The sequence below is a fragment of the Peromyscus californicus genome, unplaced genomic scaffold (genome assembly GCF_007827085.1).
Source record: "Peromyscus californicus insignis strain IS unplaced genomic scaffold, ASM782708v3 Scaffold_9__1_contigs__length_137607984, whole genome shotgun sequence".
Lineage (NCBI taxonomy): Eukaryota > Metazoa > Chordata > Mammalia > Rodentia > Cricetidae > Peromyscus > Peromyscus californicus.
Window position 1 is genome coordinate 107,868,563 of NW_026294617.1, and position 27,858 is coordinate 107,896,420.

At 40.4% G+C, this 27,858-nt stretch overlaps 1 protein-coding gene across 1 annotated transcript in view; it reads left to right on the forward strand.

Annotated features, from left to right (window-relative positions):
* Col25a1 (collagen type XXV alpha 1 chain) overlaps nucleotides 1–27,400 on the forward strand; it is a 410,812-nt gene extending 383,412 nt beyond the window's left edge. The window contains exons 31-38 of the mRNA XM_052730008.1: nucleotides 3,462–3,497; nucleotides 5,183–5,236; nucleotides 10,530–10,583; nucleotides 11,985–12,011; nucleotides 12,994–13,047; nucleotides 17,285–17,362; nucleotides 19,110–19,148; nucleotides 22,578–27,400. Of these exons, the coding sequence (XP_052585968.1) occupies nucleotides 3,462–3,497; nucleotides 5,183–5,236; nucleotides 10,530–10,583; nucleotides 11,985–12,011; nucleotides 12,994–13,047; nucleotides 17,285–17,362; nucleotides 19,110–19,148; nucleotides 22,578–22,580 (345 nt within the window). The 3' untranslated portion in view covers nucleotides 22,581–27,400. The remainder of the gene's footprint in view (nucleotides 1–3,461; nucleotides 3,498–5,182; nucleotides 5,237–10,529; nucleotides 10,584–11,984; nucleotides 12,012–12,993; nucleotides 13,048–17,284; nucleotides 17,363–19,109; nucleotides 19,149–22,577) is intronic.
* The last annotated feature ends 458 nt before the right edge of the window (nucleotides 27,401–27,858 follow it).

A 27,858-nucleotide genomic window follows, 5' to 3' on the forward strand; every position in this document is an offset into this window, starting at 1 on the left:
GACAGTGTGTGGGCCCTCTGAAAGTTCAAATACATAGCATGCTCTCATGGGTGCATCCATATCAGGGTTTCCCATAATTTTCTCATGAGCATTCTCATTTAGGCGGCTGTTAATTATACCCATTCCTATGCTCGCTTAGTTATGAGACTCTAGACTCTGCTCTAAATGAGCAGCACACTGGTTTTCACTATCAGGCGGATTGGATAGAACTTCAAAGGTTAAAAGTCCCTTCAGCCAATATGAACATGCCCTCCATACAGTGAGGTCACCTTCCTTTCACGAGTCTTTCCATGTTTTCTTGACAAGTGAATGCCCATACTTAAAAGCTGGAAAGTGTATGTGTCCGAACTCTCTATCTCTAACGTGCTATTACTGCTGGGCAATCGGCATGCTGTATCCCTGGATTTTTCCTGAACTGAGTCAGGAGAATTTGCCACTTATCAGGGCTCTTGTAATGTCATTCCATGTTAAACTGTACTTCCTTCATTCTAACATGGCGCAGACAGTCAGGGAAACTATATTCAAGTTCTCTGATCTTCATAGTCTCCTCTGGGACTGTCAATTTGTGGTTAACTATATTGATTAATCCACGCAAGAACCCGACTTGGCAATGTCGGGGAATGAGGACTTGCAGAATGGCATTACTTCAAACATCAGTGTCTACGTTTTCAGTTCATTCTCCTGGGCAAAATGCTTAAAGGCTTAAAATGTCTGTCTATAACACTGCCCTGCATATTCCAGTTTTCAATCCCAGCAGAGTGGGGTTTCCTACTGATCCCTTCAGTATCCACCACTCTGATTGTCTCTGATTTGCTTAGTCAAAACAATGTAACACTAAGTTCCTTGAGGTAGAACTCCAGGATCCATGATGTCAGCTGTACATCTTGTGGTGATACTCAACACGTTTTTTCCTTGAGTTTCAGCGCTTTCTAGAATATTATTTGTCATCTCTAGCTTATGAAGCTTTAAATTAGGTTATTAACTGATGCACAACCAAGCTAGCCTCACTCTGCTGTCACCTAAAACTGGAATCTGCAAGTGTTTCAGAGACTGGGTCTCTTCTCTCACAGTTGAAACACCCATGATAGCAACCAAAATTGGCATTTGCTTTTGCATTTAGGGTGAACCAGGGTTAAATGGTGTTAAAGGATTGAAGGGTGAACCAGGCCAAAAGGGTGACAGAGGACCCCTTGGTCTTCCAGTAAGTAAAGAAAACTTTCCATTTGGGGGCAAATCTCAGATTTTTCTTTCTACCCTAAGTAACCATGCTGGTTTGCTCGGCGACTGTCTTACAGTCGAGAGTCCTGTCATTAGAACACACACTGTGTCAGAGCAGAGCACAGTCCAGTTTTGTTTTCCCTGATGTCTTGATCTCGTGTCTCAGGGTGACCCCATAACAAGCAGTGCCACAAATGTCCCGTCACACGTCAATTACATACATGCCAACCTTGCTCTTGTGGGGCTGACAGGCAAGTTCCGCCACTGTCTCTTCTAAAAAGTGATGCTTATTGTTTCATGGTCTCTCCCAAGCACGTTCATGGTCTAATACAGGGTAAACCCTGTACTCCGTTGTTTTGATCTTTCGGAGTCTGTACAATCTCTAGCACTCTGTTGGTGGCACGTATGCAATTGGCCATCGTTGAGGTCAGTGCTGTGGCCCTTACATTAGTTGACCGCATTGTGTTCTGTATGTTTTGTGTTGTCCGTTTTGGAGATTCCCTGTTATGAGGTTCATGGGAGAATAGTGGATAGTACGGAAGACATATTCTGCAGTTGTAAAGATTTTTATTCATCATGAAAAAGGGGGTTTCACCCATTCATATACTTTATGCCAATATTCTTCCCACAACAACTTGAAAGGGTTTTAAAATTATTATTGAGTGTAATGGTTTAATTTGGGGCTTTTAATACGTTGTTTATTCAGTAAATGAAGATAAGGGTCAGTAAAAATATTGTAGGTTTCATTTGTAAAATATGACATAAAAACCAGTAACAGAAAATAGTTGTATAGTAGAGATGTGAGATAAAAAATGTTGATGGTCCCTATCTCATTTTCCCCATGGGTATTGTGTTTTCAGGAGTAACATCCACTCAAAAGCCCATGACTTCTAAGTCAGACACCGCAGCTGTTTCGTACACATTTACTTACTGAGTGAATCATGGGAGCTTTATGTTATAGTTCAAGTTAAATTGTGCCAATTGGATCAATGGAGCATAGACACAAAACATTTGTAAGCCCTTAGTTCCACACCCCAGTTAGATAAAGAATCTTATCATCAATATAAATATCATTTTAACATTTATCTTCAAATGTTATAATAGTGACTTTAAAAAAAAGGCTTAAGAAGCTTTGCATTTCCTAAACGTTTAGTCTAGTTTCTCTAAACTTCCCCCTACTGTCAAATTTACGGCTGCTGGGGATTTTTACAGCCCATTTAGCCAAAAGTTATTCCTAAACAAGCAACAGCAATACCTACTGTTCTTGATCGTTGCTACCTAAAGCTCTGTTTTGTACTTACAGCGTTGATCATGACAAGATCATACTGAAAGAATTTTTAAATTAAAAAAAAATATGTGTTGGCGTTGCTGGCAGCTGGAATCGATTTTTTTCTTTCATTTTTTTTTTATTATTATTAACTGCACCTGAAGCATGAAGCTGAGAAAGAGTTCTCCAGCCTGGCCAAGAGAATCAAAAGTGTTAACACGACGTCTTCTTAAATATTCCATGACGTAGTTTGCTCTGTAAGAGCCTCATCAAGAAGGGTTATAGTTACTCTTGCTACAGACACAGAAAGTGCCATTTTATCATTCCGCCATGGGTAGCCCTCAATCCGAACTAAGGAAAAGCATGCAGTAATCTGAGACGAGTAGGTTTTAAGTCATTTCTCATACAAACATCAGTGTAAAGGTTATTTGAACTGAACTGGGGGACAGACTGGCACTTATTTTGACTTGAGCCCATATTTTTTTCTTGTTCCTAGAAGTCCCTCTAGTGGTGACTAATAAGCACAGCCTTTTTGTTCATAAAAGCGTTTTAACAAGTGTAGCCAGAGCTCTGGCGCCCTTTCTTAGGAGATTGCCCTTACTTTCTCTCCAGAATCTAAAGAAATCTATCATGAATAATAGTCTTTAGAAAATGAATTTCATGTGGACATAGACCTAGAAACCCCTTTCCTGTGTGTTGTCAGCAAGAACTCTGTAGGCCACTGTAAGACCTCCTTCACCAGACTTCTAGAGAAGAATTTCCTGGCAGAAATGTCACTAAAATGCCATCACCTGTGGGGCATGTATTGTCATGTGATTTTTTTTTTAACTAACTATCTGTAGCACTGTGGTATTCACCCCAGAATTCTGTGACTGTGTATGATGTTGCTTGAAGTGTTGCATTTGCTCACCAGTGCCTCCTACTAATCTCTGTTCTTGTCATTCGTGTGCCAATCCCGACCAACCCAATCACACAGGGAGCATCTGGCTTAGACGGGAAGCCAGGATCCCGGGTGAGTCAGCCCCGCGTCCTGCTCCGATGTGTGTGCGCTCCGTGGATTGTGTGCTCCACCGGGGAAGACCCCTTTGTTCCTTGTGGGCTTCCCAGATGATGAGGGGTCGCTTAGGGCGAGAATCAGAGGGGAAGTGGATGAGGACGGTGGAAAGGGAGAAAGAGGGACAGAGAATGGGTCACAACTCGGAAAGTATGGCCCGAGCTGCCAGGACACCTTCGGAAGTTCAAGTCTGGATAATTTACTGAATGAGAAGAGTGCTGGGTCCCACTGCCTTCAATGTCTCAGCAACCTTAAACAGTTCATAACACCTTCCCTGCATTCCCATGGGAAAGGCCCCGAAATGGTGAAAAATGAAGAATTTATTTTAACTTGCTTTTCCTTTACATTTTTGTCCATCCTAGAAATGCAATTTCTTCCTTAAAAATTAACTTCCAAGTCTCTATTCATGAAGCAAAGCATGGGTCTCCATCATTTTTACCACTTTTTTGTTTTTAGCAGCTCAACTTTTAAACTTTAGCCATAGTCACTCAGTATTTGGAAGCATTGTGGAGGTGAACTTTGAGTTGAAGCAATAAGAGAGTGATTAAGACACTAAGAATTCACCAACAGGAGAATGAATTCGAAACTCTGAATTCTTTCCTATCCAGAGAGTCTAACAGAATCCACCAACCTGCCAGGACAATGAGGGGAATGTGCTAGACAGGTTGAAATAATCCTTGTGTGTGCAAATACCATTTTGCACTCTTCGCCACGCTAGGCATTGTCTTCCTGATAATTGAGCAAATATATTTGAAATCCTTACTACATTTTTAAGAATCCAAATTTTCAGTTCTGAAAACCTTCAGGCAGTTATTATTTTCTGCCAGACCCCAGAGTTCTTACATCCTTTCAGATATTATCTTCTCTGCCACAGAAACCAATTCTGTCAGTCGAATCATTTTACCTGCCTGATGTGCAAATTATGGGCAAAGCCTAGAAGAACAACCCCTCCACCTCATGAGCCCCTGCTGTCCCAATGGAGCTGCAGAATGTTGTTTTGAAAGTTAAACACTTCTCATTCATATGTTTTAAAACGCTGAAAACAAAGTTTTGAGGCTTTGGCCATGGGTGTCAGTGGCTGTGGAGAAAAGACTCCGGGAAAAGATGGTTATATTTTCCTGGTTAAGATTATGGAGGCATGGGACTGGAGAGATGGCTCAGCAGTTAAGAGCACTGGCTTCTCTTGCAGAGGACCCAGATTCAGTTCCCAGAACCCATGTGGTGGCTCACCAGCATCTCTAACTCCACTTCCTGGGATCTGGTGCCGTCTTCTGGCCTCCATGGAAACTGCACACACATGATGTCTATACATACATGCAAGCACTCACACATACACATAAAATGAAAATAAATCTGAGAGAAGAATGATGAGAGCAAAATGAAGATATTTCATCAGATAAGAATAAATAACTGTGAAATATGGCTTTTGTGTATACTCTTTGTTAAAGCATGCAGTTAGATACTTCCTCCCTGTTGCATGGATTTCTCAAAAATAACTGGCATGAAAAACCATCAAGAATAAAGTGATTTAAAATCAGATAAGTTATCCTAAGACATCATTCTCCCAGACAAGTAAAACAGAACTTTTCTTGCAGTCCTTGTCTCTCACTCGTCTCATGGTATTTTATTTTAATCTTTTTTAGGGTGCAGATGGTCCTATAGGACCCCATGGCCCTGCAGGTCCCAAAGGAGAAAGAGTAAGTCTCTCTTTGTGTTATCACACTTAAGCTGAGCACTGAAGGAAACAAAGCATGGCTTCGAGACAATCTCAAACTATTCAGTGTCCAAGAAAGATGGGGGGCTATCTAGTACTAAATGAAAATGTCACCATTCGGAGTTCTGTTCAGAGTCCTAAGACCAAGAGAAGAAAACCACACAGTATGACATGGGATCAGTCTGCCTTAATGAAAACAATATATACATTTCCATAGCTGAAATAAATAGCTCCCATTATTCCTTCTTAACCCATAAGGAAGATATTTTCATTGGGCCTTCATCCAGAAAGTTGAAGTCAATGGGGCTAAAATTTCCAGAACTACATATTCTGGTTGATAATCTTAATACAAAGCTACTGTATTCATTCCGAGTAAGTTATAATGTTTTTCCAAAGGAAATTACAAAACCTACATATTCTTCTCCATTCAGTTACCCATACTCTCATTTTTCTTTTGTGAGTTAAAGAATGACCTGTTTTCCTGTAGCCATAAGGAAATGATTTCAGTGAGTTATAAAGCGGGACCCTTTCACGAACCTCACTGTTCTAGTCTATGCTTCCATATCCTTGGGAGGAAAAGAAAGAGACACTTGGGGGAAGATGAATATCTGACACACAAAAAATGTGCAGCAGCCTCGGCAGCTGATCATGTGTCTGGAACCTCTTCCCTTCTATTTTTCACCCACTTTTTCTTTTCTTCACCTTGAAAAACTGCAAACGTGTGTGTGTGTGTGTGTGTGTGTGTGTGTGTGTGTGTGTGTGTGTGTAGAATTGTGTCATCAATTTCCCTACCAGGCACTGTACAAGATGAGGAAAGTATGCTGAATGTGAGCATTTCATGATGTTGGCATGGTTCACCGTGTAAGTTTGTGGGCTTTTTAAAATGAGAGTTTTCATCAGTCTGGACTAATTTGATTTTTAAAGAAAGGACCAGGTAGTAATGTCTCTGACATGCCTTCTAATTCCCTAGTCCTGTGTTCTGTAAAGTAAGTTCATGCATGCAATAAATGCTTATCAAATGTAACTGTGTACAATGCAATCCTTTGGGGTGAAAGAAACACTCCTCCTACTTAAAGAAAACACCCTTTGCTGGTTGCTCTGCTACAATGAATAATACCATTATAATTGATTCATCATCATCAAAGAGACTTTTATTAATGATCATAAGTATATACACACTATATAAATAATGCTGCAAAGGAAGCATCTGGGGTTTTTTTTCTATTATTGAAAATAGATTCTTTTCTCACATAATATGTCCTGATTATGGTATCTGCTCCCTGTACTCACCCAGTTCCTCCCCACATCCTCTCCCATCCTGTATCCCATTAGAAGAGAACAGGCTTCTAAGAGATAATATTAAAATATAACAAAATGAAATATAAGGTAAAGCAAAAAAATCAAGGTTGGACAAGGCACACCAACAGAAGGAAAAGAGCCCAAGAGAAGGCACAGGAATCAGGGACCCACTCATTGGCACACTTAAGTATCCCATAAAAACACTAATCTGGAAGCCATAATATATATGCAGAAGACCTTGTGCAGGCCCTGTGCATGCTGCCACAGTCTCTGTGAGTTCATATGAGCTTTGCACATGTTGATTTACAGGACCCTGTTTTCTTAGTGTCCTCCATTCCCTCTGGCTCTTACGCTCTTTCTGCCTCCTCTTCCATGGGGTTCCCTGAGCTCTGAGGGGGAGGGGTTTGATTGAGACATCCCCTTTAGGACTGAATAAGAAAGCATCTACCTTCATTAATCTAGAAGAGTTTATGTTGCAAAGAAGAAATCTATGCAAAAAAAATAGCCAGAGAATAAGGCCAAAGTCAATACAACTACATGGGCTAGACCCCAGTGAAGACTGGCCTTATCCAAGAAGAGTTCCAGAAAGAGATGAGTCCTTAAGAATGTATTTTCTGGGCCGGGCGGTGGTGGCGCACGCCTTTGATCCCAGCACTCGGGAGGCAGAGGCAGGCGGATCTCTGTGAGTTCGAGGCCAGCCTGGGCTACCAAGTGAGTTCCAGGACAGGCGCAAAGCTACACAGAGAAACCCTGTCTCGAAAAACCAAAAAAAAGAGGAAAAAAAAAAAAAAAAAGAATGTATTTTCTGAATCCACTATTGTGGATCAAACCAACAACTTCTGATAATTAGCTTCATTAAAAATACTTCAAAGCTAAGAGCGTCCTGCTGCTGATAAAGATTCATTTTCAAGCACTGGATGAAGAAGAAACTCAGTCCATCCTAAAATTGGAGCAGCAAAGCTCAGGCGGTCTGTTGGCAAAGTGCCCTGGGCTCAAGAGGGTTTGCTGTTTGGTAAATCAGCTGTTACTTCCGATAGCTCAACAGTATCTCAAGGGTATCAGGTCTCAGTGCTGGTGCAGAATTAACCAGAAGAGCCAATGAAGTCTCTAAGAATTTGTGAATGCATAGTTGAAGCCAGGTGCATGCGGTGTGAAGTGCCACACTTGTGTCTCCTCAAATGGGATCGTGTGTCAGTATGCCGCGAGTGCCCTCGCTCAAAGTGCCAGACCGGAGTGTGAATCTCACAGCTAATGGAGGTGCCATCTGGAGGCTCCTGCAGATGTTTCTGCTTTGAAAGCAAAGGCAGGCCTTCTAGAACAAGTCCTGGGTACTGATATGCAAATGAATGAGCCTGCATGAAATTTGGCCAGCCTAAAAAAAAAAAATGGAGCCCTTCACATGCAAGCCTTCTCCATAGGTGACGGACACATTCGTGCGCAGCCCCCCATGCTCCCTGCCTTCCACTGATTTCTTCATCTGGGTAAAGGACAGGGCTTTGAAGCCGTTCCTAGAGCCCTCCTTTGACTTGTTACATCGAGCAAAACACTTTCTCCTTCAAGCCCCTTAGAGGTTAGGTCTCTCCTCCCCAGCTGAAAGCGAGCTAGTGGTTTTGTTCTGAATACTGAATTCTTCCTCTGGCCTTAGAACTCTGTAATGTTTTAAGTTTGAAAGGATCAAAGGTTCTTTTGGAACTCCTTAATCCAGGGGGAAAAAAACTATACATTAAAATCCCTGGGTTAATATTTCATTTCTGAGGGTACCCAAGACGCAACCGCTGGGGTTGGTGCTTTGGTGCTGAGGCAAAGATCCAAATTCCATGTGGCTTGAACAAGACAGGAATGTTTCTTTCATATAACCAAAAGCCAAAGGAGGAATCTAGGCTCTGCTTCTACCCAGGCAGAATCCTAGCTGTCAGTCCAAGGGTCACTCAGGGAGACTTGAACCAAGGACAAGGCTCTCCAACCCCAAGGGAGATCATCTTAGTGGGAACCACCTTCCAAGGAACTTGTAGCTGAGTGTTCCCAAGGCATTCCTGACCAGCACTGGCTAATGGATCCACTTCTCATGGTGCTCCGCTGTGAGGGGCAGGCTGGTCTAGAAGAGAAATCCTGCAGACAAGTGTTGGAGTGACCGCTTACTGTTTAGATAAGCCACAGTATGTTCCTTTTAAAAAACAAAGCAAACCAAGGTTCTCAGTAGAGGTGGGGGTGGAGAAGTAGGAAGTGCCATGGTGATATTTAGACTAGACCTGGTCTACTTTCTGTGAACCTACCTCTAAACCCCATGAACACACGCACACACGCACACTCGCGCACACACCATTTTAAAACTCATAACACCGCCAAGCCTATCAAAAGAAATCAATTTTAAATTAGCATACTTTAAAACTCTTTCCACTAAAAATATGACCTCTACTTGTATAGTAGCTAGCACTTGAGACATCAATTATTTAACGCTGTATAATGTCATATATTACTATCACATTTAGTCTTCAGGACAATTTCACAGACTATTTATCACTATTTTATCTGTGACTGATATAACCCAAGCAAAGAAGGGTTGAGAAAGTTCTAGCGTTCTGGAGGCCTTACCACCAGAAAGAGACAGAAATATAATTCGAGAACAGAGAAGTAAATGCCTATCCCATGCCTCTGCTGGTAGATTTCCTGGCTTTCCACCCACACACACAAAACATGGACTGAGCTTTAAGCCCCTCTGATGACACAATAAAAGAATGAAGATAGAACTTTCTATGGAGGTACTCACGGAAGCCCCTGACATTTTCATGCTACATAGTAACACACACCTTAATCTGGAGGAAGCAGCCCAAAAACAATCTTAAAATGAAAAATATATCTTTATTAGGTTATTTCTATCCATGGACCACCTCCAATAATCCTGATTCTTCACAAGCATTCTGGATTATCATTTATGCTAACCCTATTAAATGGACAGTTAGAATAGTAAAGATCATATGTGTCTACCCACCAAGCACTTGCTGAAGGCATAAAGGTTTTTAAACCTTCTTTTTCAAAAAGAAGACAAGATGTGTATAACAATGTATGACCCCGTGTGATTAATTTGTTCAACTAATATTTGCTAATGTGCTGAGCACTATTCTAAAATATGGCTGATGGAAACAAAGCTGGGGGCCCTGGGGCCCCAGTGTGCCCATTCTAGTGAGAGCCACAGACAGACAATAATAGTAACTCTGTGTGTCTCACAGAGTGCAGGGACCAGAAGGTGCAGCTGAGGTGCAGCTGTGGAAATGGGGAGAGTGTCAAGGAAGGGCTCTCTGAAGAGACTTGATTTTTAAGAAATCTTACATGAAGGAGAAGGAGAAGGAGAAGGAGAAGGAGAAGAGGAAGGAGAAGGAGAAGGTGGCAGCAATACAGGCCAAATATCCCTAATCCAAAAATTCAAACTGTGAATCCCTCTAAAATCCAAAAACCTTTGAGCCCTAACGGAACACCACAGATGGGAATTCTACCCTGGCCTTATATGACACATTGCAATAGAAACAGAAGCATAATAAAAGTATTGTATAAAGTTAACTTGTAGGGGATGTGTACAGGATTCATGTCTAAAACAACTGGATTTTGTAGTTTATATTGTGTCTCATCCCCCAAATATCAAATTCAAATTCAGCTTTGCTCCTAAGCATTTCTGGAAAGGGATAGGAACCTCTACTTTAAAACAAACAGTAATGCTCTCCACAGTGCCAGAGGAACCCAAGCAGAGCATTCTACACATAGGAATCCTTCAGCACATCTGGGTGGCTAAGGGTGGTGGCTTCTTCCTGTCTGTCAATGGCCATCTAGTAACATCTGCCATGGTGGATGACTGTCACTACAATTTTAAAGGAGCATGAATCATTGACATTCTGATAGAACACTTAAATGGCAGCTTTCTGTGTGAGCTACATGGGAATGTAAGGGTTCATGTATGACTGGAACTTTCTGCTTTTTCACTTTAGGGAGAAAAAGGAGCTGTGGGAGAGCCTGGACCCAGAGGGCCCTATGGGCTGCCTGTGAGTTCACTATCACATGACCGCCACCATCAGCATGCTACTGTGACCTGCTACTGACATGGTTAACCCTTCCCTAGTGGGCAGACTAATCTCATGATAGGAGCAAAGGCAATCCAATGAGTAGTCACAACACAGAGAATTCTGCACTGCAGAAAGGTCATAGTCTCAAATGATCTCTGTACATAGAGACACACCCAAGCAGGTCATGTGATTGAAGATCAGAGACAAGGGGACAAACAGCACCAACTAGAAAGCAAAGTTCTGCCTGACAGATGGCACCCTTCCATGCCATCTGAGTGGACACCCATAACTGGCAGTCCCTTGATGGATCATTGGTGTCAATTGGATGTGAAAATTTCATTTATAATAACCTTCATTCCTTGTCTATTCTCATAGATTAGCAAAAAACAAATTCTTTTGCAAGTGGAAATTATGATTCAAATTAAATTTCTATTCATGATGACAGTGTTTATGACCTTTCTAAATTCCTGAGAGGACAGATGATCTTCAGAACATAGAAGGTTGGCAGTGTTCTGCCTTCTAAAATTGTGAACTATGCAGAACCGAACTGAGGTCCCAGGTTTCTGTAGAGATGCTCTGCACCGTGGTTCCAGTCAGTTGTGTAGAGGAAGACTCAAAGTAGCAAGGGTTGCATGTAGGTTTTTAACCTGCCTGTGCTTTCCACGGGCTTCTTATGAACTCAGAAAACAAACTTCATTCACAATCATTTCAGTGCTCAACAAGATACTCGCTTTGAAATAGATGTCAAAGTGTACTAATGGAATGAGCGTAGCTTTTGGGAACTTTTGATGGAACATAGTCTGATCCAACATTACCACCATGCAGGGGGAAAGTTACCATCTTGTGTAAACAGTCTTCGACCAACCCTCTTGGGAATTCCTCTTCTACAAAGTTCACTATAAAGCAGCTTTTGAAGTTGTTATGTTTACACTCCTTGTATTCAAGGTGATTGTCTAGTCAAATTCAAACTATATTTAATGATAAACAATTTTTAGGTTCTCCATTAATTGAAAAGCTGAGTTCTCAAACTAAAGGAGCATTGATTTACATCTTCCGTTAGTGTTGGTGTATTTTTTAACTCAACTAAACATTTTTTTGTTTTGCTTTGCACTTCATTACTGAGCTGCTAAGTCAGACAGCAAGCATAGAATTTGAGCAAAACTACCTATTTAACCCAGTAAAGAGTTTAAATCCCTCATGCCCCATAACTTCAACTAACAGTCCCCTCACTTGATTTAAAGAAATATGACTAATCAAGAAGGCTTTTTCACAATTCTAGCTTAGTCTTTCTAATACTAATGTTGCATGCCCAGAGCAGCCTTAAACAAGAACCTATTGAAACTTAGGAACACTAATGTAGCCACTGTGGTTCTTTGGCAGGGCAAAGATGGAGAGCCTGGTCTTGATGTAAGTAATCTGCACAGCAAACATCCTTCAATTGTAATTGATGCAATCAATGGTCTCCATCATCAGGAAACACTAAGAGTACAGAATATTTTGTCTGTGCATGTGTTATGAACACACACACACATCATATATATGTATATAGTAGATATATAATTACTGTGCATGTAGACAGCAATATAAAATACACTAGTATTTGCAACACTAGTATTTGCATGAGATAAAGGAAAAATAATTTATGTAAATTAGTAATTGACACTGGATAGTGATACTTCAAAATCTTTTCCTAAATTAAGGATACTCAGCATCAACTATGTTATAGAAAAAAATAACTATGAATCAAATCGGTCTGCCTCTCATGTGCTGCCCTTGGGGAATGGTGTTTTGTTAAAGCTATTATAATGTTCTTTTTCTTTTTCCATTAAGTCTCTATGTACATTTTCTCTTATGCTAAAATATTATATAAAAATACAGACTGTCAAAAGTAAATGCCTCTAGGAACTGTCATAGCTTGTCAGTATTGTGTGAGTAATGAAGTTACAATAGTTGCTGTTTATTGAGCACCTGTTATATGCAGGCATCATTCTGGCACTTGGCATCCACCATCTCATTTAACTTCCACAACAGCTGTGTGATAGTCATTAACCTTATTTTATAGTCAAGGGACTAAAGGGCAGAGGTAAGTGATTTGCCCAAACCCACACACGTTAGTAAGTGTGCCAGGATTCAAATTAATATTCTTGTGCTCTTTCTCCTGCATTTTTTAGGAGAAATAAAGCAAGAAACTTGTTGTGCATAGCTTATCGAAATGGTAAAAAGTACTATTTCTAAGTGCTACTGTTCTTTGTGAGTTTAAAGATTGACGTGTCTGTTATTATATGTGAGTTCAGACCAATGAACTGTGGTTAGTGGTGTTTGTTGATTTTGATATGATTTTACCACAGTTATACCATTAGATAACTGGAGTTTGCTTTTTATCCCCTAGGGCTTCCCTGGTCCTCGAGGCGAGAAGGGTGACCTGGGAGAAAAGGGAGAAAAGGTGACTTCTCCCAGCATGCACCTTGTGTGTCTCTGCTAACACTGTCTGCTCTGCTGCTGAACCTGTGCGATTCCATCATACGCCTTTCCTGTCTCTGCCCTGTGTCCCAAAAACATACAGACGGCTGATCTAAGGAATCGGGTCTTCAGAGAGGACTACTGAAGGCTACACAGCTAGAAATGAGGGTACCATCCAGCATAGGAGGAAGATTTCAGCCCCTAGATATCAAAGCCACAGTTTTTCAACTTCCTGACACCAATTATTTAAAAGGTCATGTCCAGGGGTGGGAAGGATTGTAAATTTTTTCACAAAAGTAAAATCACATCACACAAACCTCAATGGTATTTTGGCAAAGCCTAGCTCACCCGAAGGCCAGGATCTCATTTATCTTTATGACATTCCTCAGAGAGAGACTGATGCATGGTACATTTTGATTTTTTAAATTCAGAGGTAGAAGAGAAACACTGTGAGAGAGAGACCACAGTATGCCCGCTGTGCAGAGGCTGCTCTGTTAGCCGGAAAGCCAATAGTTGTAGGCTTTTCAGTGAAGACATTGGTTATGGCTTGATATTGAGGATTCCTCTGGACCATCAGTCAACTCTGTAGGCTATAGGGGCCAATATCAAGCAACATGATTTTATGACTAAAAGAAAAGTTTGGATTGTAAATTTTAAACATCACTTTTTCCATTTCTCTTTAGTTCTGTCCTGTCTTGTCTTCTCTCTAGTTTGCTATAGTCTTCAATCCATTAGTAAATCAAATAAGTTTTTATATTGTGTGAAACAAAAGGCAAAAAAAAAGTCAATAATGAAAATATTCAAACATCTATCTCATGATTCCAGTTTAAACCAGTTCTACTGCTTAGATTAATTCATGCCCTGATAGAGTTAACAATACATTGTTTTTAAAACCCAGTGAATTCTCCTGAACAGTGAAACTCTTCCCTGTTATGACGCAAGACCAAAGGGGGTATGCCAAAGAAGGGGTATGAAGCCCGCTGGATATGTCTTAAGAATTAAGTTACTTGGCCTCTCATGGGTAAGAGCCCACACAGTAGTCTTCCCAAAGCACCACCGCCAACAGCATCACACATGCCGAGCACCTGTGCATTCCTTTTCCCGAGAGCTTTACACAAGATGCACCCTGACATCTTCACACCACCATGCTGAGGTGGGTGCTATCATTTCCTCACTTCACAAACAGGGAAAAGTATATTCTAAAATGTTCATTTCCACACTGTAAATCCTGACTACAAATTTTATGTGGTCTGAGATAAGTTTTGTGCAAGAGCATTCAACACAAGACAAACTGTCTTGAAGGCCATGGTCACTTATTTTATATTGACCCAGTAGGTTGTATGAATCTAAAATCTTACTCAAGAAAAAAATAACATGTGGTACTCAATTTTATGATCTTTAAAGAAGTTAGAAATTACTCATTTGGCTCAATGGTAAAGTCCTTATCCAGCATGCGCATGGCCCTGAGTTCATTCACCAACATTGCAAAGAGAAGGAGGAGGAGTGGGTGGGAGAGAAGAGAAATTCCCATCAATGTAGCTAATAGAAGCACAAACTTTCAAACCCACCCTCATAAAAATGTTAATCTCCCATATGAAAATATTTCCATGATTAGAAGATGTATATTCAGGAAAATTAGATTCTCGGTGTTGAACAACACTTTGTGTATCTTTTTCTTTTTGGTTTTTCGAGACAGGGTTTCCCTGTGTAGCTTTGCACCTTTCCTAGAACACACTCTGTATACCAGGCTGGCCTCAAACTCACAGAGATCTGCCTGCCTCCGCCTCCCGAGTGCTGGGATCAAAGGCATGTGCCACCACCGCCCGGTCTTTTTCTTTGATATATTAAAAATTGACAACAATTATCAATTTCAACTGCTCATACACTCAATGAGAGATAGGTAACTTTGTGGTACACAGATAATCACTTTATTTCACAGCATGATATTGATTAATAACATTGACATATTATTCTTTTAATGTCCCTTTTCCATAAAGCTTGCTGTTCACTAAAATTTTAACAACAAAATTGCCTATCACAGAATTTGAGTAGTTAATCTTAAACCCATTGGCCAATCAAATAATGAATTCCACTTAACAACCAACACGCTTGGCCTCAGTTAGACCTACTCAAAGATGAGTCATGGCCACATGGAGGGCAGAGCACACCCAAAAAAAAAAAAAGTTTCAGTTTATATCATGGCGTGGAAGCTACTTGGTATGGGAGGGTGTTGAGTCTCCATGAATGAGCGCTTACTTCTGAGTGCATCACCCACTTCTGTCAATCTGCTTTTTCTTCACCCTCCTGCCACATCTTTGTCTTCAATCATGCACAACTGAACTACCCAGAATTTCTTTCCCCTGTATTCAAGACGCCCAAGTGGTTTTGATTCCGAGCCTTCCGACGCCGCAATGTTTTTGGCACACAGGAGATGAACGAGGAGGAGCTTCGGCTCCTGCTGTCACCGTGGATGTTTTCATTTGAATGAGAGTCTCATACATGTCTGTGCTATACATGGTTCTGTCTTTTCCCTCTGAATATTCATGCTGTTTGCTTCAAAGACTGTTCAATTTTATTGTAACTGCCATCCAGACTGCAGAGTGAATGTTCTCATTTATGTATGTATCTCTGTGTCATCTTCTGCATTCTGCACAGCACCAGCTCCCTGTCTATAAGTCTGCAGATGTGTATGTTAATACAAAACAGCTGGGGTGCATTCCTTCCTTCCCCTCCTTTTGCCTCCTTTCCTCAATTCCTCCATCCCTGTGATCCGTGCAGACGTCCCACAACCTTGACCTTGATTCCCAAATACTAATTTCCACAGCTACGTTCCCACTGTATAATTATCCTGCCTACCTCATTTTAATGAGCCCATACTGCTTTTCCTACCTGCAGCACTGTGAGCTGGAAACTCATTTACCATTGTGAACAACAGGCATGAGGTCAACAAGAGATTGAAGAAGACCGCCTAGGTTTATAGATGTCGGTTTCTCCTGTTGGCATGGCTGCCGAGTATTATTAGCACCTGAAACTTTTATTTAACTCAATAAGTCGAGTATTCACTTTTATTTTTGCTGGGGAGAAAAAAGCAAAACACAGTAGAAGCACATTTTAATACCTACATATTTTTACTGAGAGCTGAAAAATAGAGTATGATTGGACATCCCCAGGAGAGACAGAAGCCATTGCCTCTCCCTGAGTCTGTGCAGCCTTCACATGTTAAAGAACAGGATGGGAAAAGGCAAGTTGAAAGGTTCTCAATTGGGTGGAGTATCCATTACCCACCTCCAGCTCCACCTGCCATCTATACCAGGTCCACAGCACAAATCCCCAATTCACAACTGACTCCAGCATTGTGGCGGTCAGCACTGATCTGCCTTTCCGATGCATCAACCCTTTTGGTCTCCTCCTTTCTTCTTGCTGAATGTCATTAATTGATTGATTGATTGATTGATTGATTAATAATTAATAATGAATCCTGCTGCCTGAATCTATTGTCACCATGGCAGTTTAAGTTGTTTTTTTATGGCATCATGTCTTCTCTACATCAGAACACAGTGGTAAATGCCCTTCCAGACTACTCTTAGCTAAGCCATATTGTGAATCATTTTTATTCTTCTACACCGCCCCCCCCGAAATAAAATCTGTCTTTTATTTAAACCCTTGTATTCACAGGGGGAAAAGGGAAAGAAAGGCAAAAAGGGGCCCAAGGGGGAGAAAGGAGAACAGGGCGCTCCTGGATTAGATGCACCCTGCCCGTTGGTATGTCTGACTTGTGCAACTGTCTCCAGATGTTTTGTGTGAGGGGTGCGATGGGAGAGGAGCAGGCCAGAGGGACCAGGAACAGCTGGTTACCGGAGGGTCTTTTCACATGGACCTGCAGACGGGTGCTCAGAAGTTTGTGCCCAGTATACACGGATATGCTTCCCATCGGGTTCCTGGCCATTCGCTCAACTCTATTTCTGCACTCTCAACAGTGCTGGCTGACTCGAGCCCGACCATAGGATGTGAGAAGAGCCAGCGCCATCCCATACCCCTCCAAAGAGGCGGCTATGGTCTCCTGACAAGGCCTCGTCCTGATAATGTGAAACTTCTCTGCACGTTACTGATCCTTCTAAATTGTTCCTCTCCCAGCTTTTCATCTAGTTGTTTCTTTAGCAGATTTTTGCTTTCGATGAATTCTTGCATTAGTAACGTTATGAGTTAATCTTTACAAACAGGGATTCCGTGGCGTTAAGGGGGAAAAGGGGGAGCCAGGCCAGCCTGGCCTGGATGGGCTGGATGCCCCTTGCCAATTGGTACAGTATTTCTCTTTCCTACCATCCTGCATGCCATTCCTTTATTATGTATTCGTCTGTATCAGTGTAAAGGGCTTCTATCTGGAGCAAGCTTTACATGATAAACATACTACATGCATGTGCATGAGCAGGCTCCTCCCCGGGCTCTGCAGAGGGGAGAGAGCAAGCACGTGTCATCAACAAATGCAAATTAATCTTCTAACATTGTCCTCACTACTGGCGTGTCCATCTCTATGTTCCTTGGAATATTAATTTATCCAATAAATTTTCAGAGATTATCTGTAAGGTAGATAAGAATACATGATGCAAAGACACTGGTAGGCCAGAACTTTGGGCTTTTACCCTGCTTATTTTTTTCCTTTCCTCTAAAAGAAATAATGGTATTTTTCTCTCTCCCATTATAATCTTATCAGGCCATAAATAAGGTCAAACCTACATAACGAAGCTTCTATGGTCAAGAGTTAACCAATTCGAAGCAACGTTATTAAGAGACCATAGGAAAGAAAGCAATGGCCCTGCACATCTAAAGTTGATCACTGTCTGCAGCCCAAACCCTGTTCTCTGTCACATAACCTTTTTGACGTCATGGTCTCTCCTTTGAAAACTCACTTTCCTAAAGTAGATGGAACTCCCTCCTCCATTGGCATGAACTCAAAATCCTCCTTATAACTAAAATCTAAAATTCTACTGGCTGATCCTTTTCCTTGTACCAATCTGGCATCACCAATTTCTCCCAAATATGTTACAAAGCTAGATTTTTTTTTTGTTACAATTAAAAAGGTAGTGTGATTATATTTTGTGGAGTATAAAGAAAGCTTTTTATCATCATGTTCCACTTGGTCTGCATGGCCTTACATAATTCTTCAGTTATAAGCATGATTCTTTAAAGGTAAATGTAGATTTTGTGAGTCTTTTAAGAGATTATGTGTATAGAAAAATATTCAGTCAATTGTTATAGTTTATGGAGTACTCTGTCTTTTGTTTGCTTGCTGTTGATAAGTCACATTTTATAAACCCTTCATTGGAGGAAAATGCATGCCTTCGACTGTATCACATCTTCCGGTCTCATTTGTATCTGAAGATGCTTACATCTTAAAGTATATTTTGTAGTATTTAGAAACCTCCATTCGGAATGTTAACCAATACTGAAGATTTAAATGAAAGCGGTGGTAAACACTATGGATGACATTTACTATGATATGTAGATAGACTGCCGTGTTTCCAATGAGTATATTTTGTAATATCTATTTACAGTATAAGAAAGTGGAAAACACCGGCATATGGAGAGCTATAAACTTCAGATAGAAATGCTTTGCCATTGATTACCATTGCCACAAACCATAGTGACCACAAGGAAATGAAACTCTGATTCATTTAGCAAAGATAAGTGTGAGATGTTTTAATGATATTAAGAGGTACCATGCACTGTGCAGATGTGTTATCTAAAGATGTGCCTGTGAGCAGAGCACTAGGCAACTATGCTTTGTAAATTCCATCTTCAAAATTAGACATAGCTTTTTCTGTATTCACGTATGTATTTTTCAGATGTGTGCTCAGTCTGGAAAACATTTGAATTACCTTTATTCTAACTAACAGTAGGCAAAATATCATGAGCCACCACTTAGTATAAGACGTCTATGACTGAAGTCACCTAATAGAAATAATTTTAGAAGTCTCTGAGCTTGTGAACTAAATCTGATTACTTATAAGAAGCCTGAGGAATTATTTTTCTTCCCTTCAAAACCAGGGACCTGATGGATTACCCATGCCTGGCTGCTGGCAAAAGGTAGGTAGGCCTTATGGCTTTTTGTTTGTTTGTTTTTCTGAAAAGAAACCCTAATTTTGACCAGGCCCTTTCCACTGCAAAACAGACCTTTTACATTTGACATTCTTGAAAAATCTTTGGGTATTTCAAAGCAAATATGCAAGCTCTAGGCAGTCTTTAGATGAATGTGTTTATTACAGATTTCTTCCCAAACCAATGAGCAAAAACAGTTGTTGACAAATTATAATCTGGAACCTCAAAGTCATTGTTTGTGATGGAAAGGCACAATATATCTGTTAAGATTGTTTGTCTCTTGGGCGGTGGTGGTGCACGCCTTTAATCCCAGCACTCGGGAGACAGAGCCAGGCGGATCTCTGTGAGTTCAAAGCCAGCGGTCTACAAAGCAAGATCCAGGACAGGCACCAAAAACTACACAGAGAAACCTTGTCTCGAAAACAAACAAACAAACAAAGAAAGATTGTTTGGCTCTCTGTCAATGAACTCTTTCCTTCTATTATTTAAAAATGCTTTTGAATTGTGATTTTCCCTGCATATCAGTTGCATTGACAAATCAGATATATGGTAGAACCCTGTCAGTATTAGTCACACAACTGAGAAAGCAGAAAATACAAACATAACATATATCAGTAATATCTTGATTTATTTAGTAGTGTCTGCTTGAGTTTATACTGGCATCTTTTATATCCGTTTGTTTAACCCTCATCACAGGACTGCCCACAGTCACTGTGAATGCGTTCGGTACAGATGGCTCTACCCAGAGAACCTTCTGTGCACAAAGGCTATATATGTCATACCCTGTCATACAGGGATATTGTTTCAGTTAATTCCATACAGTAACCTACACATGAATAATATAAATTTGGAAATGTGAAGAAACCTCCAAGAACAGCAAGGTGGTAGCTACCAGGGCTAGGAAGGAGAAACAGCAGGAAGTTATGGTAGCGTTTCCAGCAGGCAGACAGAGCTCTGTGCATTCTGCACTGCCCAGGGAGTAATTACAGTAATGCTGTAAGCCCAGTGTGCAGGTTACCAGAGGGCAGAGGAATGCCTAGAAATAGCAATATGATAAAGGAAGCATCCAGGTTGCTTTGATAGTTTTGAAATTTTATCTCCAATGCTTTGTAGCTTATCCAGTAATTGTAGACAGCCACACTTCATTGGCAAAATTAGAACAAACTATGTAAGCCAGAGTATGGAAACATGAGGAGACATTGGTTCTTGGTGGTTTCTCAAGTCAGCAACTCAACCATCAGGAATTCTTAAGTAATTTGCTTTCTCAACTAACTTCAGCCACTTAGCTAGGGACAGAAAAGCCTTCTCTCATAACAGCATCATTTATTTATTAGCTTCCCAAGCTCCCCTTTGAGCCTATCAGATAATTAGCTCAGTTGCATCTGAGGTCAAGAGGGTCTCTGGATACAGACCCCCTCATCAGATTCTTCCTGACCTGGAAAGACCAGCTTCTTGCCAGCTTCTCTGCCATGCACAGACATTGTAACACCATCTTGTGCAGGGATGGCCATTGGCTCTCTAACCTCTCCCTTGTAATTCAATATGATGATGATTTTCTTAAGCTAGTTATCAGCACACTGCCCCTAGAGAGCTAAGAGTTCATTTCCCCCACACTGTGACACCACGAAGAACTCAAGGTCACTTTTGGTCTGGGGTACTTCTAAATCATCTTCCTCTTCATAAAGACATAAAGGTAATGCCAACAAGTGAAAGACTGTTTGTCTTGTTAGCCCCTGGAATGAAAACCTGGTAGGAACACAGATAGTGTGATAGAATCAGAATTGTCCATATAAATATTCTGCTTTCTATGAAACGGATACTATATTCTACATAAGATTAAGAATCTTGTGAGTCTAGCCCCTTCTCAAAGAAAAATAACCCAATTATAACACTTTGGTATTGCTTAGTATCTCCACACAGCACATGTGAACTCCAATCAACATCTCCCCTCCCCCAATATAAATGAAATAATTAGAAAAATGAAATTTTCTCAGATTTTTTTAGATAGCCAATTTAGATATTTCAAATATTCAAGTAATTTTTTATTGATATGCTATAAATAAAGCCCATAGGTGGCTTCTGGTTAGTCGTATTTTATTTAGGCTAGCCAGTGTAAACATGTTTGTGGAATGTAAATGTTTTATTAGCATATACTAATTACACATAATGGGTCCATTATGACATTTCCATACATGTATACAATGTATTTGATCATGTTCATCCACCCGTTACCTTCTCCTGTCTCTCCCCTATTCCCACTGGTCCCCCTGCTATTTTGATGGTCTAATGAATTTCATTAGGTTGCTTAGGGAAGCATAGACACAGGACTGTTCACAGGAGTGTGGACACCTTAGTAGTAGTTAGACTGTTGAAGAAAATGTCTATCCATCCACCACTAACTGTGTATAGGTCCTCCATGCTAGGGTATTGACAAGTTCATCCTTACTCCGTTTTTCTTGGAAAAAGAAAAAAAAAAGGCGTTATTAATGAAATCATTGAAAGGGGACTCTGGACTAGTTACCTGTGGAGGATGGGCCAGAAGGCATCCATTAGCTCACTCTCCTCTGCATTTTACTTTTCTCATTGATTTTTCTTTGAATAAAACTAAAGGAAGCGCCAGACATGGTGGCACATGCCTTTAGTCCCAGCACCCAGAAGGCAGGCAGAGCTCTTTGAGTTTGAGACCAGCCAGAGCTCCACAGTGAAGCCCTCTCTCAAAAAAACAAAACAAACCCAAATCCTAAAAGCAGTCTCTGTGATCTGCTCTATGACCTAACAACACAGTGGAAATTGCTTCTTAGTCTCAGAGTTAATGGCAGTTCTGGAAAGACATTCAGGACAATGGCTCTTCTCAATGAGGAACCAAAGATTTGGGGGAGATGATTTTTTTTTTTTTTTTTTTTTTTTTTTGTCAGAGTGGAACTGTCACATTGCATGAGAACTGATAGTGGGCAGGTTTACCTTGCTGGGCTGCTTCCTGGGCAGGGCTAGTCATAGGAAAAAAGAGACTAAGAAATGCATATGAGTTGTATACAGGAAGGTGTTGGTCCGCTGCCTTTGAGCTTAGACCCTTGGGCCATTATTAGGTTATGTTGTAATGCCTGCAGACATTGTGTGTAGTGGTGAAAGTATACCTGTAATAAAAACCACCGTTTTCTGCTTTCCCAGTGCAGTGACTAAAACAATCACTTATAAAGCTCTTAGTGGCAATGGGAAAATGTGGGCTGGAACTAAGATGAGAATTATGGTAAACTGGATGTGATACGGGAAACATCAAATGATCAAATTAGCTTGCTGACTTGAAAAAGAAAAGACTACAGGGTTCTCCCAGTGTTTGTAAAATAACTGCTAACTTGGAATTGTTACCAAAGAACCACTAACTCCGCGGGTGTCTTTCTGTTGTCTGTTTTTCTGCAGTGATGGATCTAACCTTCTAAGCATGAAGTTGTGTATATAACGGTCCACCTTTTATATTTATAGTTGAAAACTGAGTTGCAGATTTTCCAAGTGTGGAATCTGCTCGCCTGGCACTGCTTCCCCCTGTTCACAGTAATGCAGACGTCCATCTTTTCTCACATCTGAGGTTAGGCAGTTCACAGAAGGAAAGATAGACCAGTGTCTCTATTTTATGTGAACATGTGTATTTATATGGACATCAGTGATAAAGGAACGATTGCTCTCGCTATTTTCTTATTCGGGGCCTGTTAATTGCATGGACAAAGAGTGCCATGAAATAGTTTACATGAAACTGTGACCAAATACGGACTCAAAGCGATGAACATGTAGCGCACATTCCTAGCAGCATTCATTCATTCACGCCCACACCACCTACTGAAACTGACTAAAAACAGCATGACCGTGTGCCAGCCTGCTTGTGTAAACACAGATGCTTGCATGCTGCCTTCCGAGTTCTTTGACGACATCTGAGCTTTTGTCCCTTTGTCGTCCCAAGGGGGTTACACCGTGGCTAATCGCCAAAAAGAGATAAGTTGATGGAGAGCACCCACACAGTTGGTCTTATATTTTGAGGGAGTTGCAGTCCCGACTGCAGATCCACAGCTCCTAATAAAGCGGGCTCCTGTGACCGCCTTGGTTGAAATACCAAAGGGTGGAGCCGATTACTACCACTAGTTTTCCTTGGGCTGCGCTTGGCAGTGAAGACGCCGGAAGAGGACCGGTTAAGCATCCTGCACTGTCTTTCGTGTGACCAAGTTGGAAGGAGGTTTATAACCATGAACACCCAGAACAGCAGGAATTGTTTTTCTAGATGAACTGACTTCCCAGAGGTGTTGATCAGAGTGCTTTGGGGAAATGTCAGAGGTAATGCGGCAGTGTTCTGGAGACGGCGGAGCCTTGGAATGGAAGTCCCCATTTGTGCAGATTGAAAGGTGTGGACATCCCATCAGAGCTCAGGTTGCTGAAGAGAGACTATGTCCCAAGAAGGGATCAGACATAATAAGCTGTGCTGCAAATGCTGGGAAGTTCCTTGTGCTCACTCAACCAAAGGTGGCCAGAAAGCATCCCTCTCTCCCTCCCTTCTGGGGTTGACCCATACCAAATGTTTTGCTACAAGTTCTAGAAACAAGATGTAGTTTCCATTCTTTCTCATACTTTTTCTTTTCCTAGTCCAGGAACAGAAAATATTTGCTTCAGTTTGGGTCTCATAGTTTTTAAAGAACATTTTTTAAGAAAAGTTTTCAAATCTTAGTAATTTGAATCCAATAGTAAAAATAACCTTTTAACATCTCCTTTTTGTTTGTTTATTTGTTTGAGATAATTGAGGAGATTATAGGGAGGCTTCATTTTTTACTTAATCATTATAAAGTATGAAGATTAAGCATTTTCCACTACTTTTTGATTTACATTGACAAAATTTACCTGTCAGTTATTGTAGAGTTAGGATTTTATCACATTTAATGGCATGAACTTGCTTCTTGTAAGTTTTTTCTGTATTGAAGTTTATTTCTCAAGTTTTGTTTTTACATTTCTAAGTGTTTGTCTTATACACAGACCAAATTTGAGATCTCAGAAAGCCCTGAAATACAGTTGCCAGAAAAAGGGTCTTGTTTTTACCAGATTGCTCAAAACCTACCTACGCAGACTTAGACTTACTCTTTGCCGAGTCTGTGGCATGTTTTGAAATGACTTATTCTAAGTGGAAGGATTGCCTGGGAAAAGCACCATCCGTGGGAGCAGTGATCCTAGCAGCTCCTTAGAGAATTTCATTTCCCTTGGTGATTAAATGTCATTTTTGTGGGAACATTTCTAGTTTGGGGTTTGGATTTTCACCCCCCACAGAGAAAATTAGTTCATGCTTAGGATCACAACAAAGAAGATACAATTTCAAAGCAGATCTTAAGATGTCTTTCATATCGTGTAAGCAAATGCTCAATCATACAAATGATATCATCTTTTTTCTTTATGTCATTTCTGAGGTTAGAATTTAAATGTTAAATCAGACTATCTGGTAACATTTCTAATAACATTCCACACTCCTAAGCCAATTTAGCATTTTTTTTTTTTTTTTTTTTTTTTTTTGGTGAGAGTATCTTCTAACAAGTTCTTGTATGATGTGGTTAGGGTAAGGTATTTCTCAATATATGAAACAATTCGTCTTAAATCATTTGGGGCACAAAAATGAGCCCGAGGTTACACATCATCTTCAGGAACAAAACAAAGCAACTATGGACAATCTGGTGACTGTATTTCCTCCTACCTTCGTTTCTGTTTCTCCATTAGAAAGAGGTACAGAGAGGGATCACTGTTTAAAATTGAGAGATTCAAATGAGACTAGCTCACCAGCGAAAGCAGCACTGGACATACCCCTGGAAAGAACACTGCCCGGACTGTGTGTGCACTGCGGTGTTGCTCATAAGACACATGTAAAGGAACGTGTAAACTTCTATTTCGTGTACTTCCTTGGAACAGACAGCGGGACACTGAGAGTCCTCTGCACTCCGTGGATTACTAGGTTAACCACCATGAGTGAACCTGAAACTTTGGACTATTTGAAACCTCTTTATCATTCATTATGTCATCAAACTGAATAATTTCCAAAGGAATCGATAATGGATTATCATTGTTGATACATATATTTATAGATAGCCTTCTTTTTCGTAAAGAGTTCTTTAGGAGAATTAAGAAAAACAGGTATGGAACACCCACTGGAAATAGGTCAAGGTCAGGTTTTACCACAGAGACAGCAGATGTCTCTAAGATGCCATTGTTATGTTGTCAATTTACATTGTTCTCCATTAACTTTGTTTGCTGCTGGTGAATCGCCTGCCTTTTTATCTTTATGGATAGTGGACCTCTACTGTGGGCAATTTCATTTCTCTGTTTAATGGCATTCCTAAGCTTTAGTGTGTGATTTGATTTTGAAGTTCATGAATCTGTTGTAAATGTACTTCAATAACCAGCCTTTCCTTGTATAAAACAGCGTTATGTGGTCCTCTTATTCTGTATTCATTTTATATACCATATACCTTTATCAGTCTCCATTTACCTTCTCTTTTGAGTTCACTCACCTTCCAGCTTACATACTGTAAGCTTGACACAACCAATGTTAGAGAAATCTGCACATGCCACGCAGGGTGCCTGGTACATAACTATGCCTGAATCCCTCCTCGGCTTTCCTTTTCCATTATCAAATGCAGCCTTGGAGGGTTTTCCTTTATCCTGTTATTTTATGGAGAATATTGGAGTGTCGCTCACTCCTACCAATAGGAAGTTCTTGGTTTGGGATTTCCACTCTGTGCATATGATGTGTTAGTGGGGCAGTTTACATCCGTGTACTTTGTGTATGTATCTGCTAGCTTAAGGAAATGGCCAGATCACCATTCTGTACCTATGGGGAAATTGTCCTTGGAAATTAGGCACATTTCATAAGTGCCCAAAATACCAAGTATTGAACACAAAAAAATAACATTTTAATCCCTCTCCCACTCCATTTGTCTGGTAGTTCAGCATCTTCTCGAAAGAGGTCATGAGAAACTTGGATGCTGACATCTGAAACCTCCATTTCCTTCCTTTCTTGATATTCAGATTATTTTCATGTTTAATGCTACCAAAAACATAGAATTTAATCATTTTTACCAAAAAAAAAAAAACCCTACTATTTTATAAGGTTCACTGGAGCCTTATCATTCCAAAAATACTAAAAATGACCAGCTGTGATACTGGTGATTGACAGGTCTGACCAGTTATGAATCTGCCAAACTGGGTTAGGATATAAAGGCCCTCCGCCCCTCCTCCTGCTCTCTTAGCACATCTGCTCGCTCAGAGACACTTCTCTAACTTAGATTGCTCATGAATTTATTTAGGGTTTTTGTTACTTCTATGGTAACAAACATTTTAATGGCTTCTTTTTTCACCAGAATACATTTACATGTATAGACTGCCTACTCTGCTTATGGGCAGGACGTTTTGGAGACAGGAGGATGGACCTTGTTATGCTTGATTTCTTGACAACAAAGAAAATACCAACATTTCTCCAAATAAATCATATTCCCACATATCACAGAAATATTAATGAGTCGGGTTCACAAAGAATGTCTCACGTATTGTTGGCATTTGCGTGGATATTCTTCATAGTGTTGTAAATGTTTCATTAAGGTGGACATTTTAAAAAGATGTATGTATCTGATTTATCTTTGGGAAATATTATATTTTTATTTGTATTTTTTACATTTTAAAGTTCATCTCTATGTGCAGCTATTTTTATATTGCCAAAAACTCACATAAATGCATAGTAAGAGGGAAATGGAAAAAAAAAAAACGGCACGCACTGCCTTGTGGGTATTTTTATTTTTTTTAATGTTCCATGGGCTAGTCTCATGTACTTGGTTATTCTAATAATGTGCTGTATCTTTTCACTGTGTATATGGTGCAAACCTGATTGTCTCAGCAGTGTAAATATTTAAAAGATTGGACTTTCCTGTTTGATTTCTTATTTGGATTGTCGTTTTGTTCCAACTGTCATTATTGACTCAAAGGCCTGTGAAGGTTCTGATTTGCAATTTGAAGATAATTGCTTTGGGTTCATTTTCTAGTTTGTTTCTAATTTACTTTTAAAACTTGTTTTCAGGGTTCCTAGTTTGTGAGAAGTTGATCTTCGGAATTATTTTTACACTATTTATGACTTATTTTCATAATGTAAAAAGTGTGTAATTATTACAATATTAACCCAAACAATGATAATGAATTGTATTGTTATAAAGTTTTAATGATATTCCTGAGAACTTTGTCCTATTCTCTTTTATTTAGAAACAGTTGACAAATAATTTTATTCTACTTTTCTTCATTATTGCAACCCTACCATTCACACCACACCACAGTGTGATTTTTTGTTTTTGTGTTTGTTTTCTGGGTTGTGTAATAATGCTTCCAAACTCAGCTCCCACTCCAAAGCCACTTTGTTCTGGAATTCCCTATTTGTATAATAGAAGTCGCCTCACACTGGGTCGCCTCTTCCTCTCCCTCACCACATCGGAGTGCAGTGCATAATTTCATTTCACACCGATACACCACGTGACCGACGACTGGACGCCCGCGCAAGGCACCAGTGATCAGCAAATGTCAAAGCCTTTCCCGAACTCCTTTCTTGTTGCTGCCTTTCTCAACACTAAGTCCTCATGCTCCTGTCCTCTCTGCTAGGTCCTCCTCCTCCTCCCTCCCTCCCTCCCTATCAGCCCTCAGG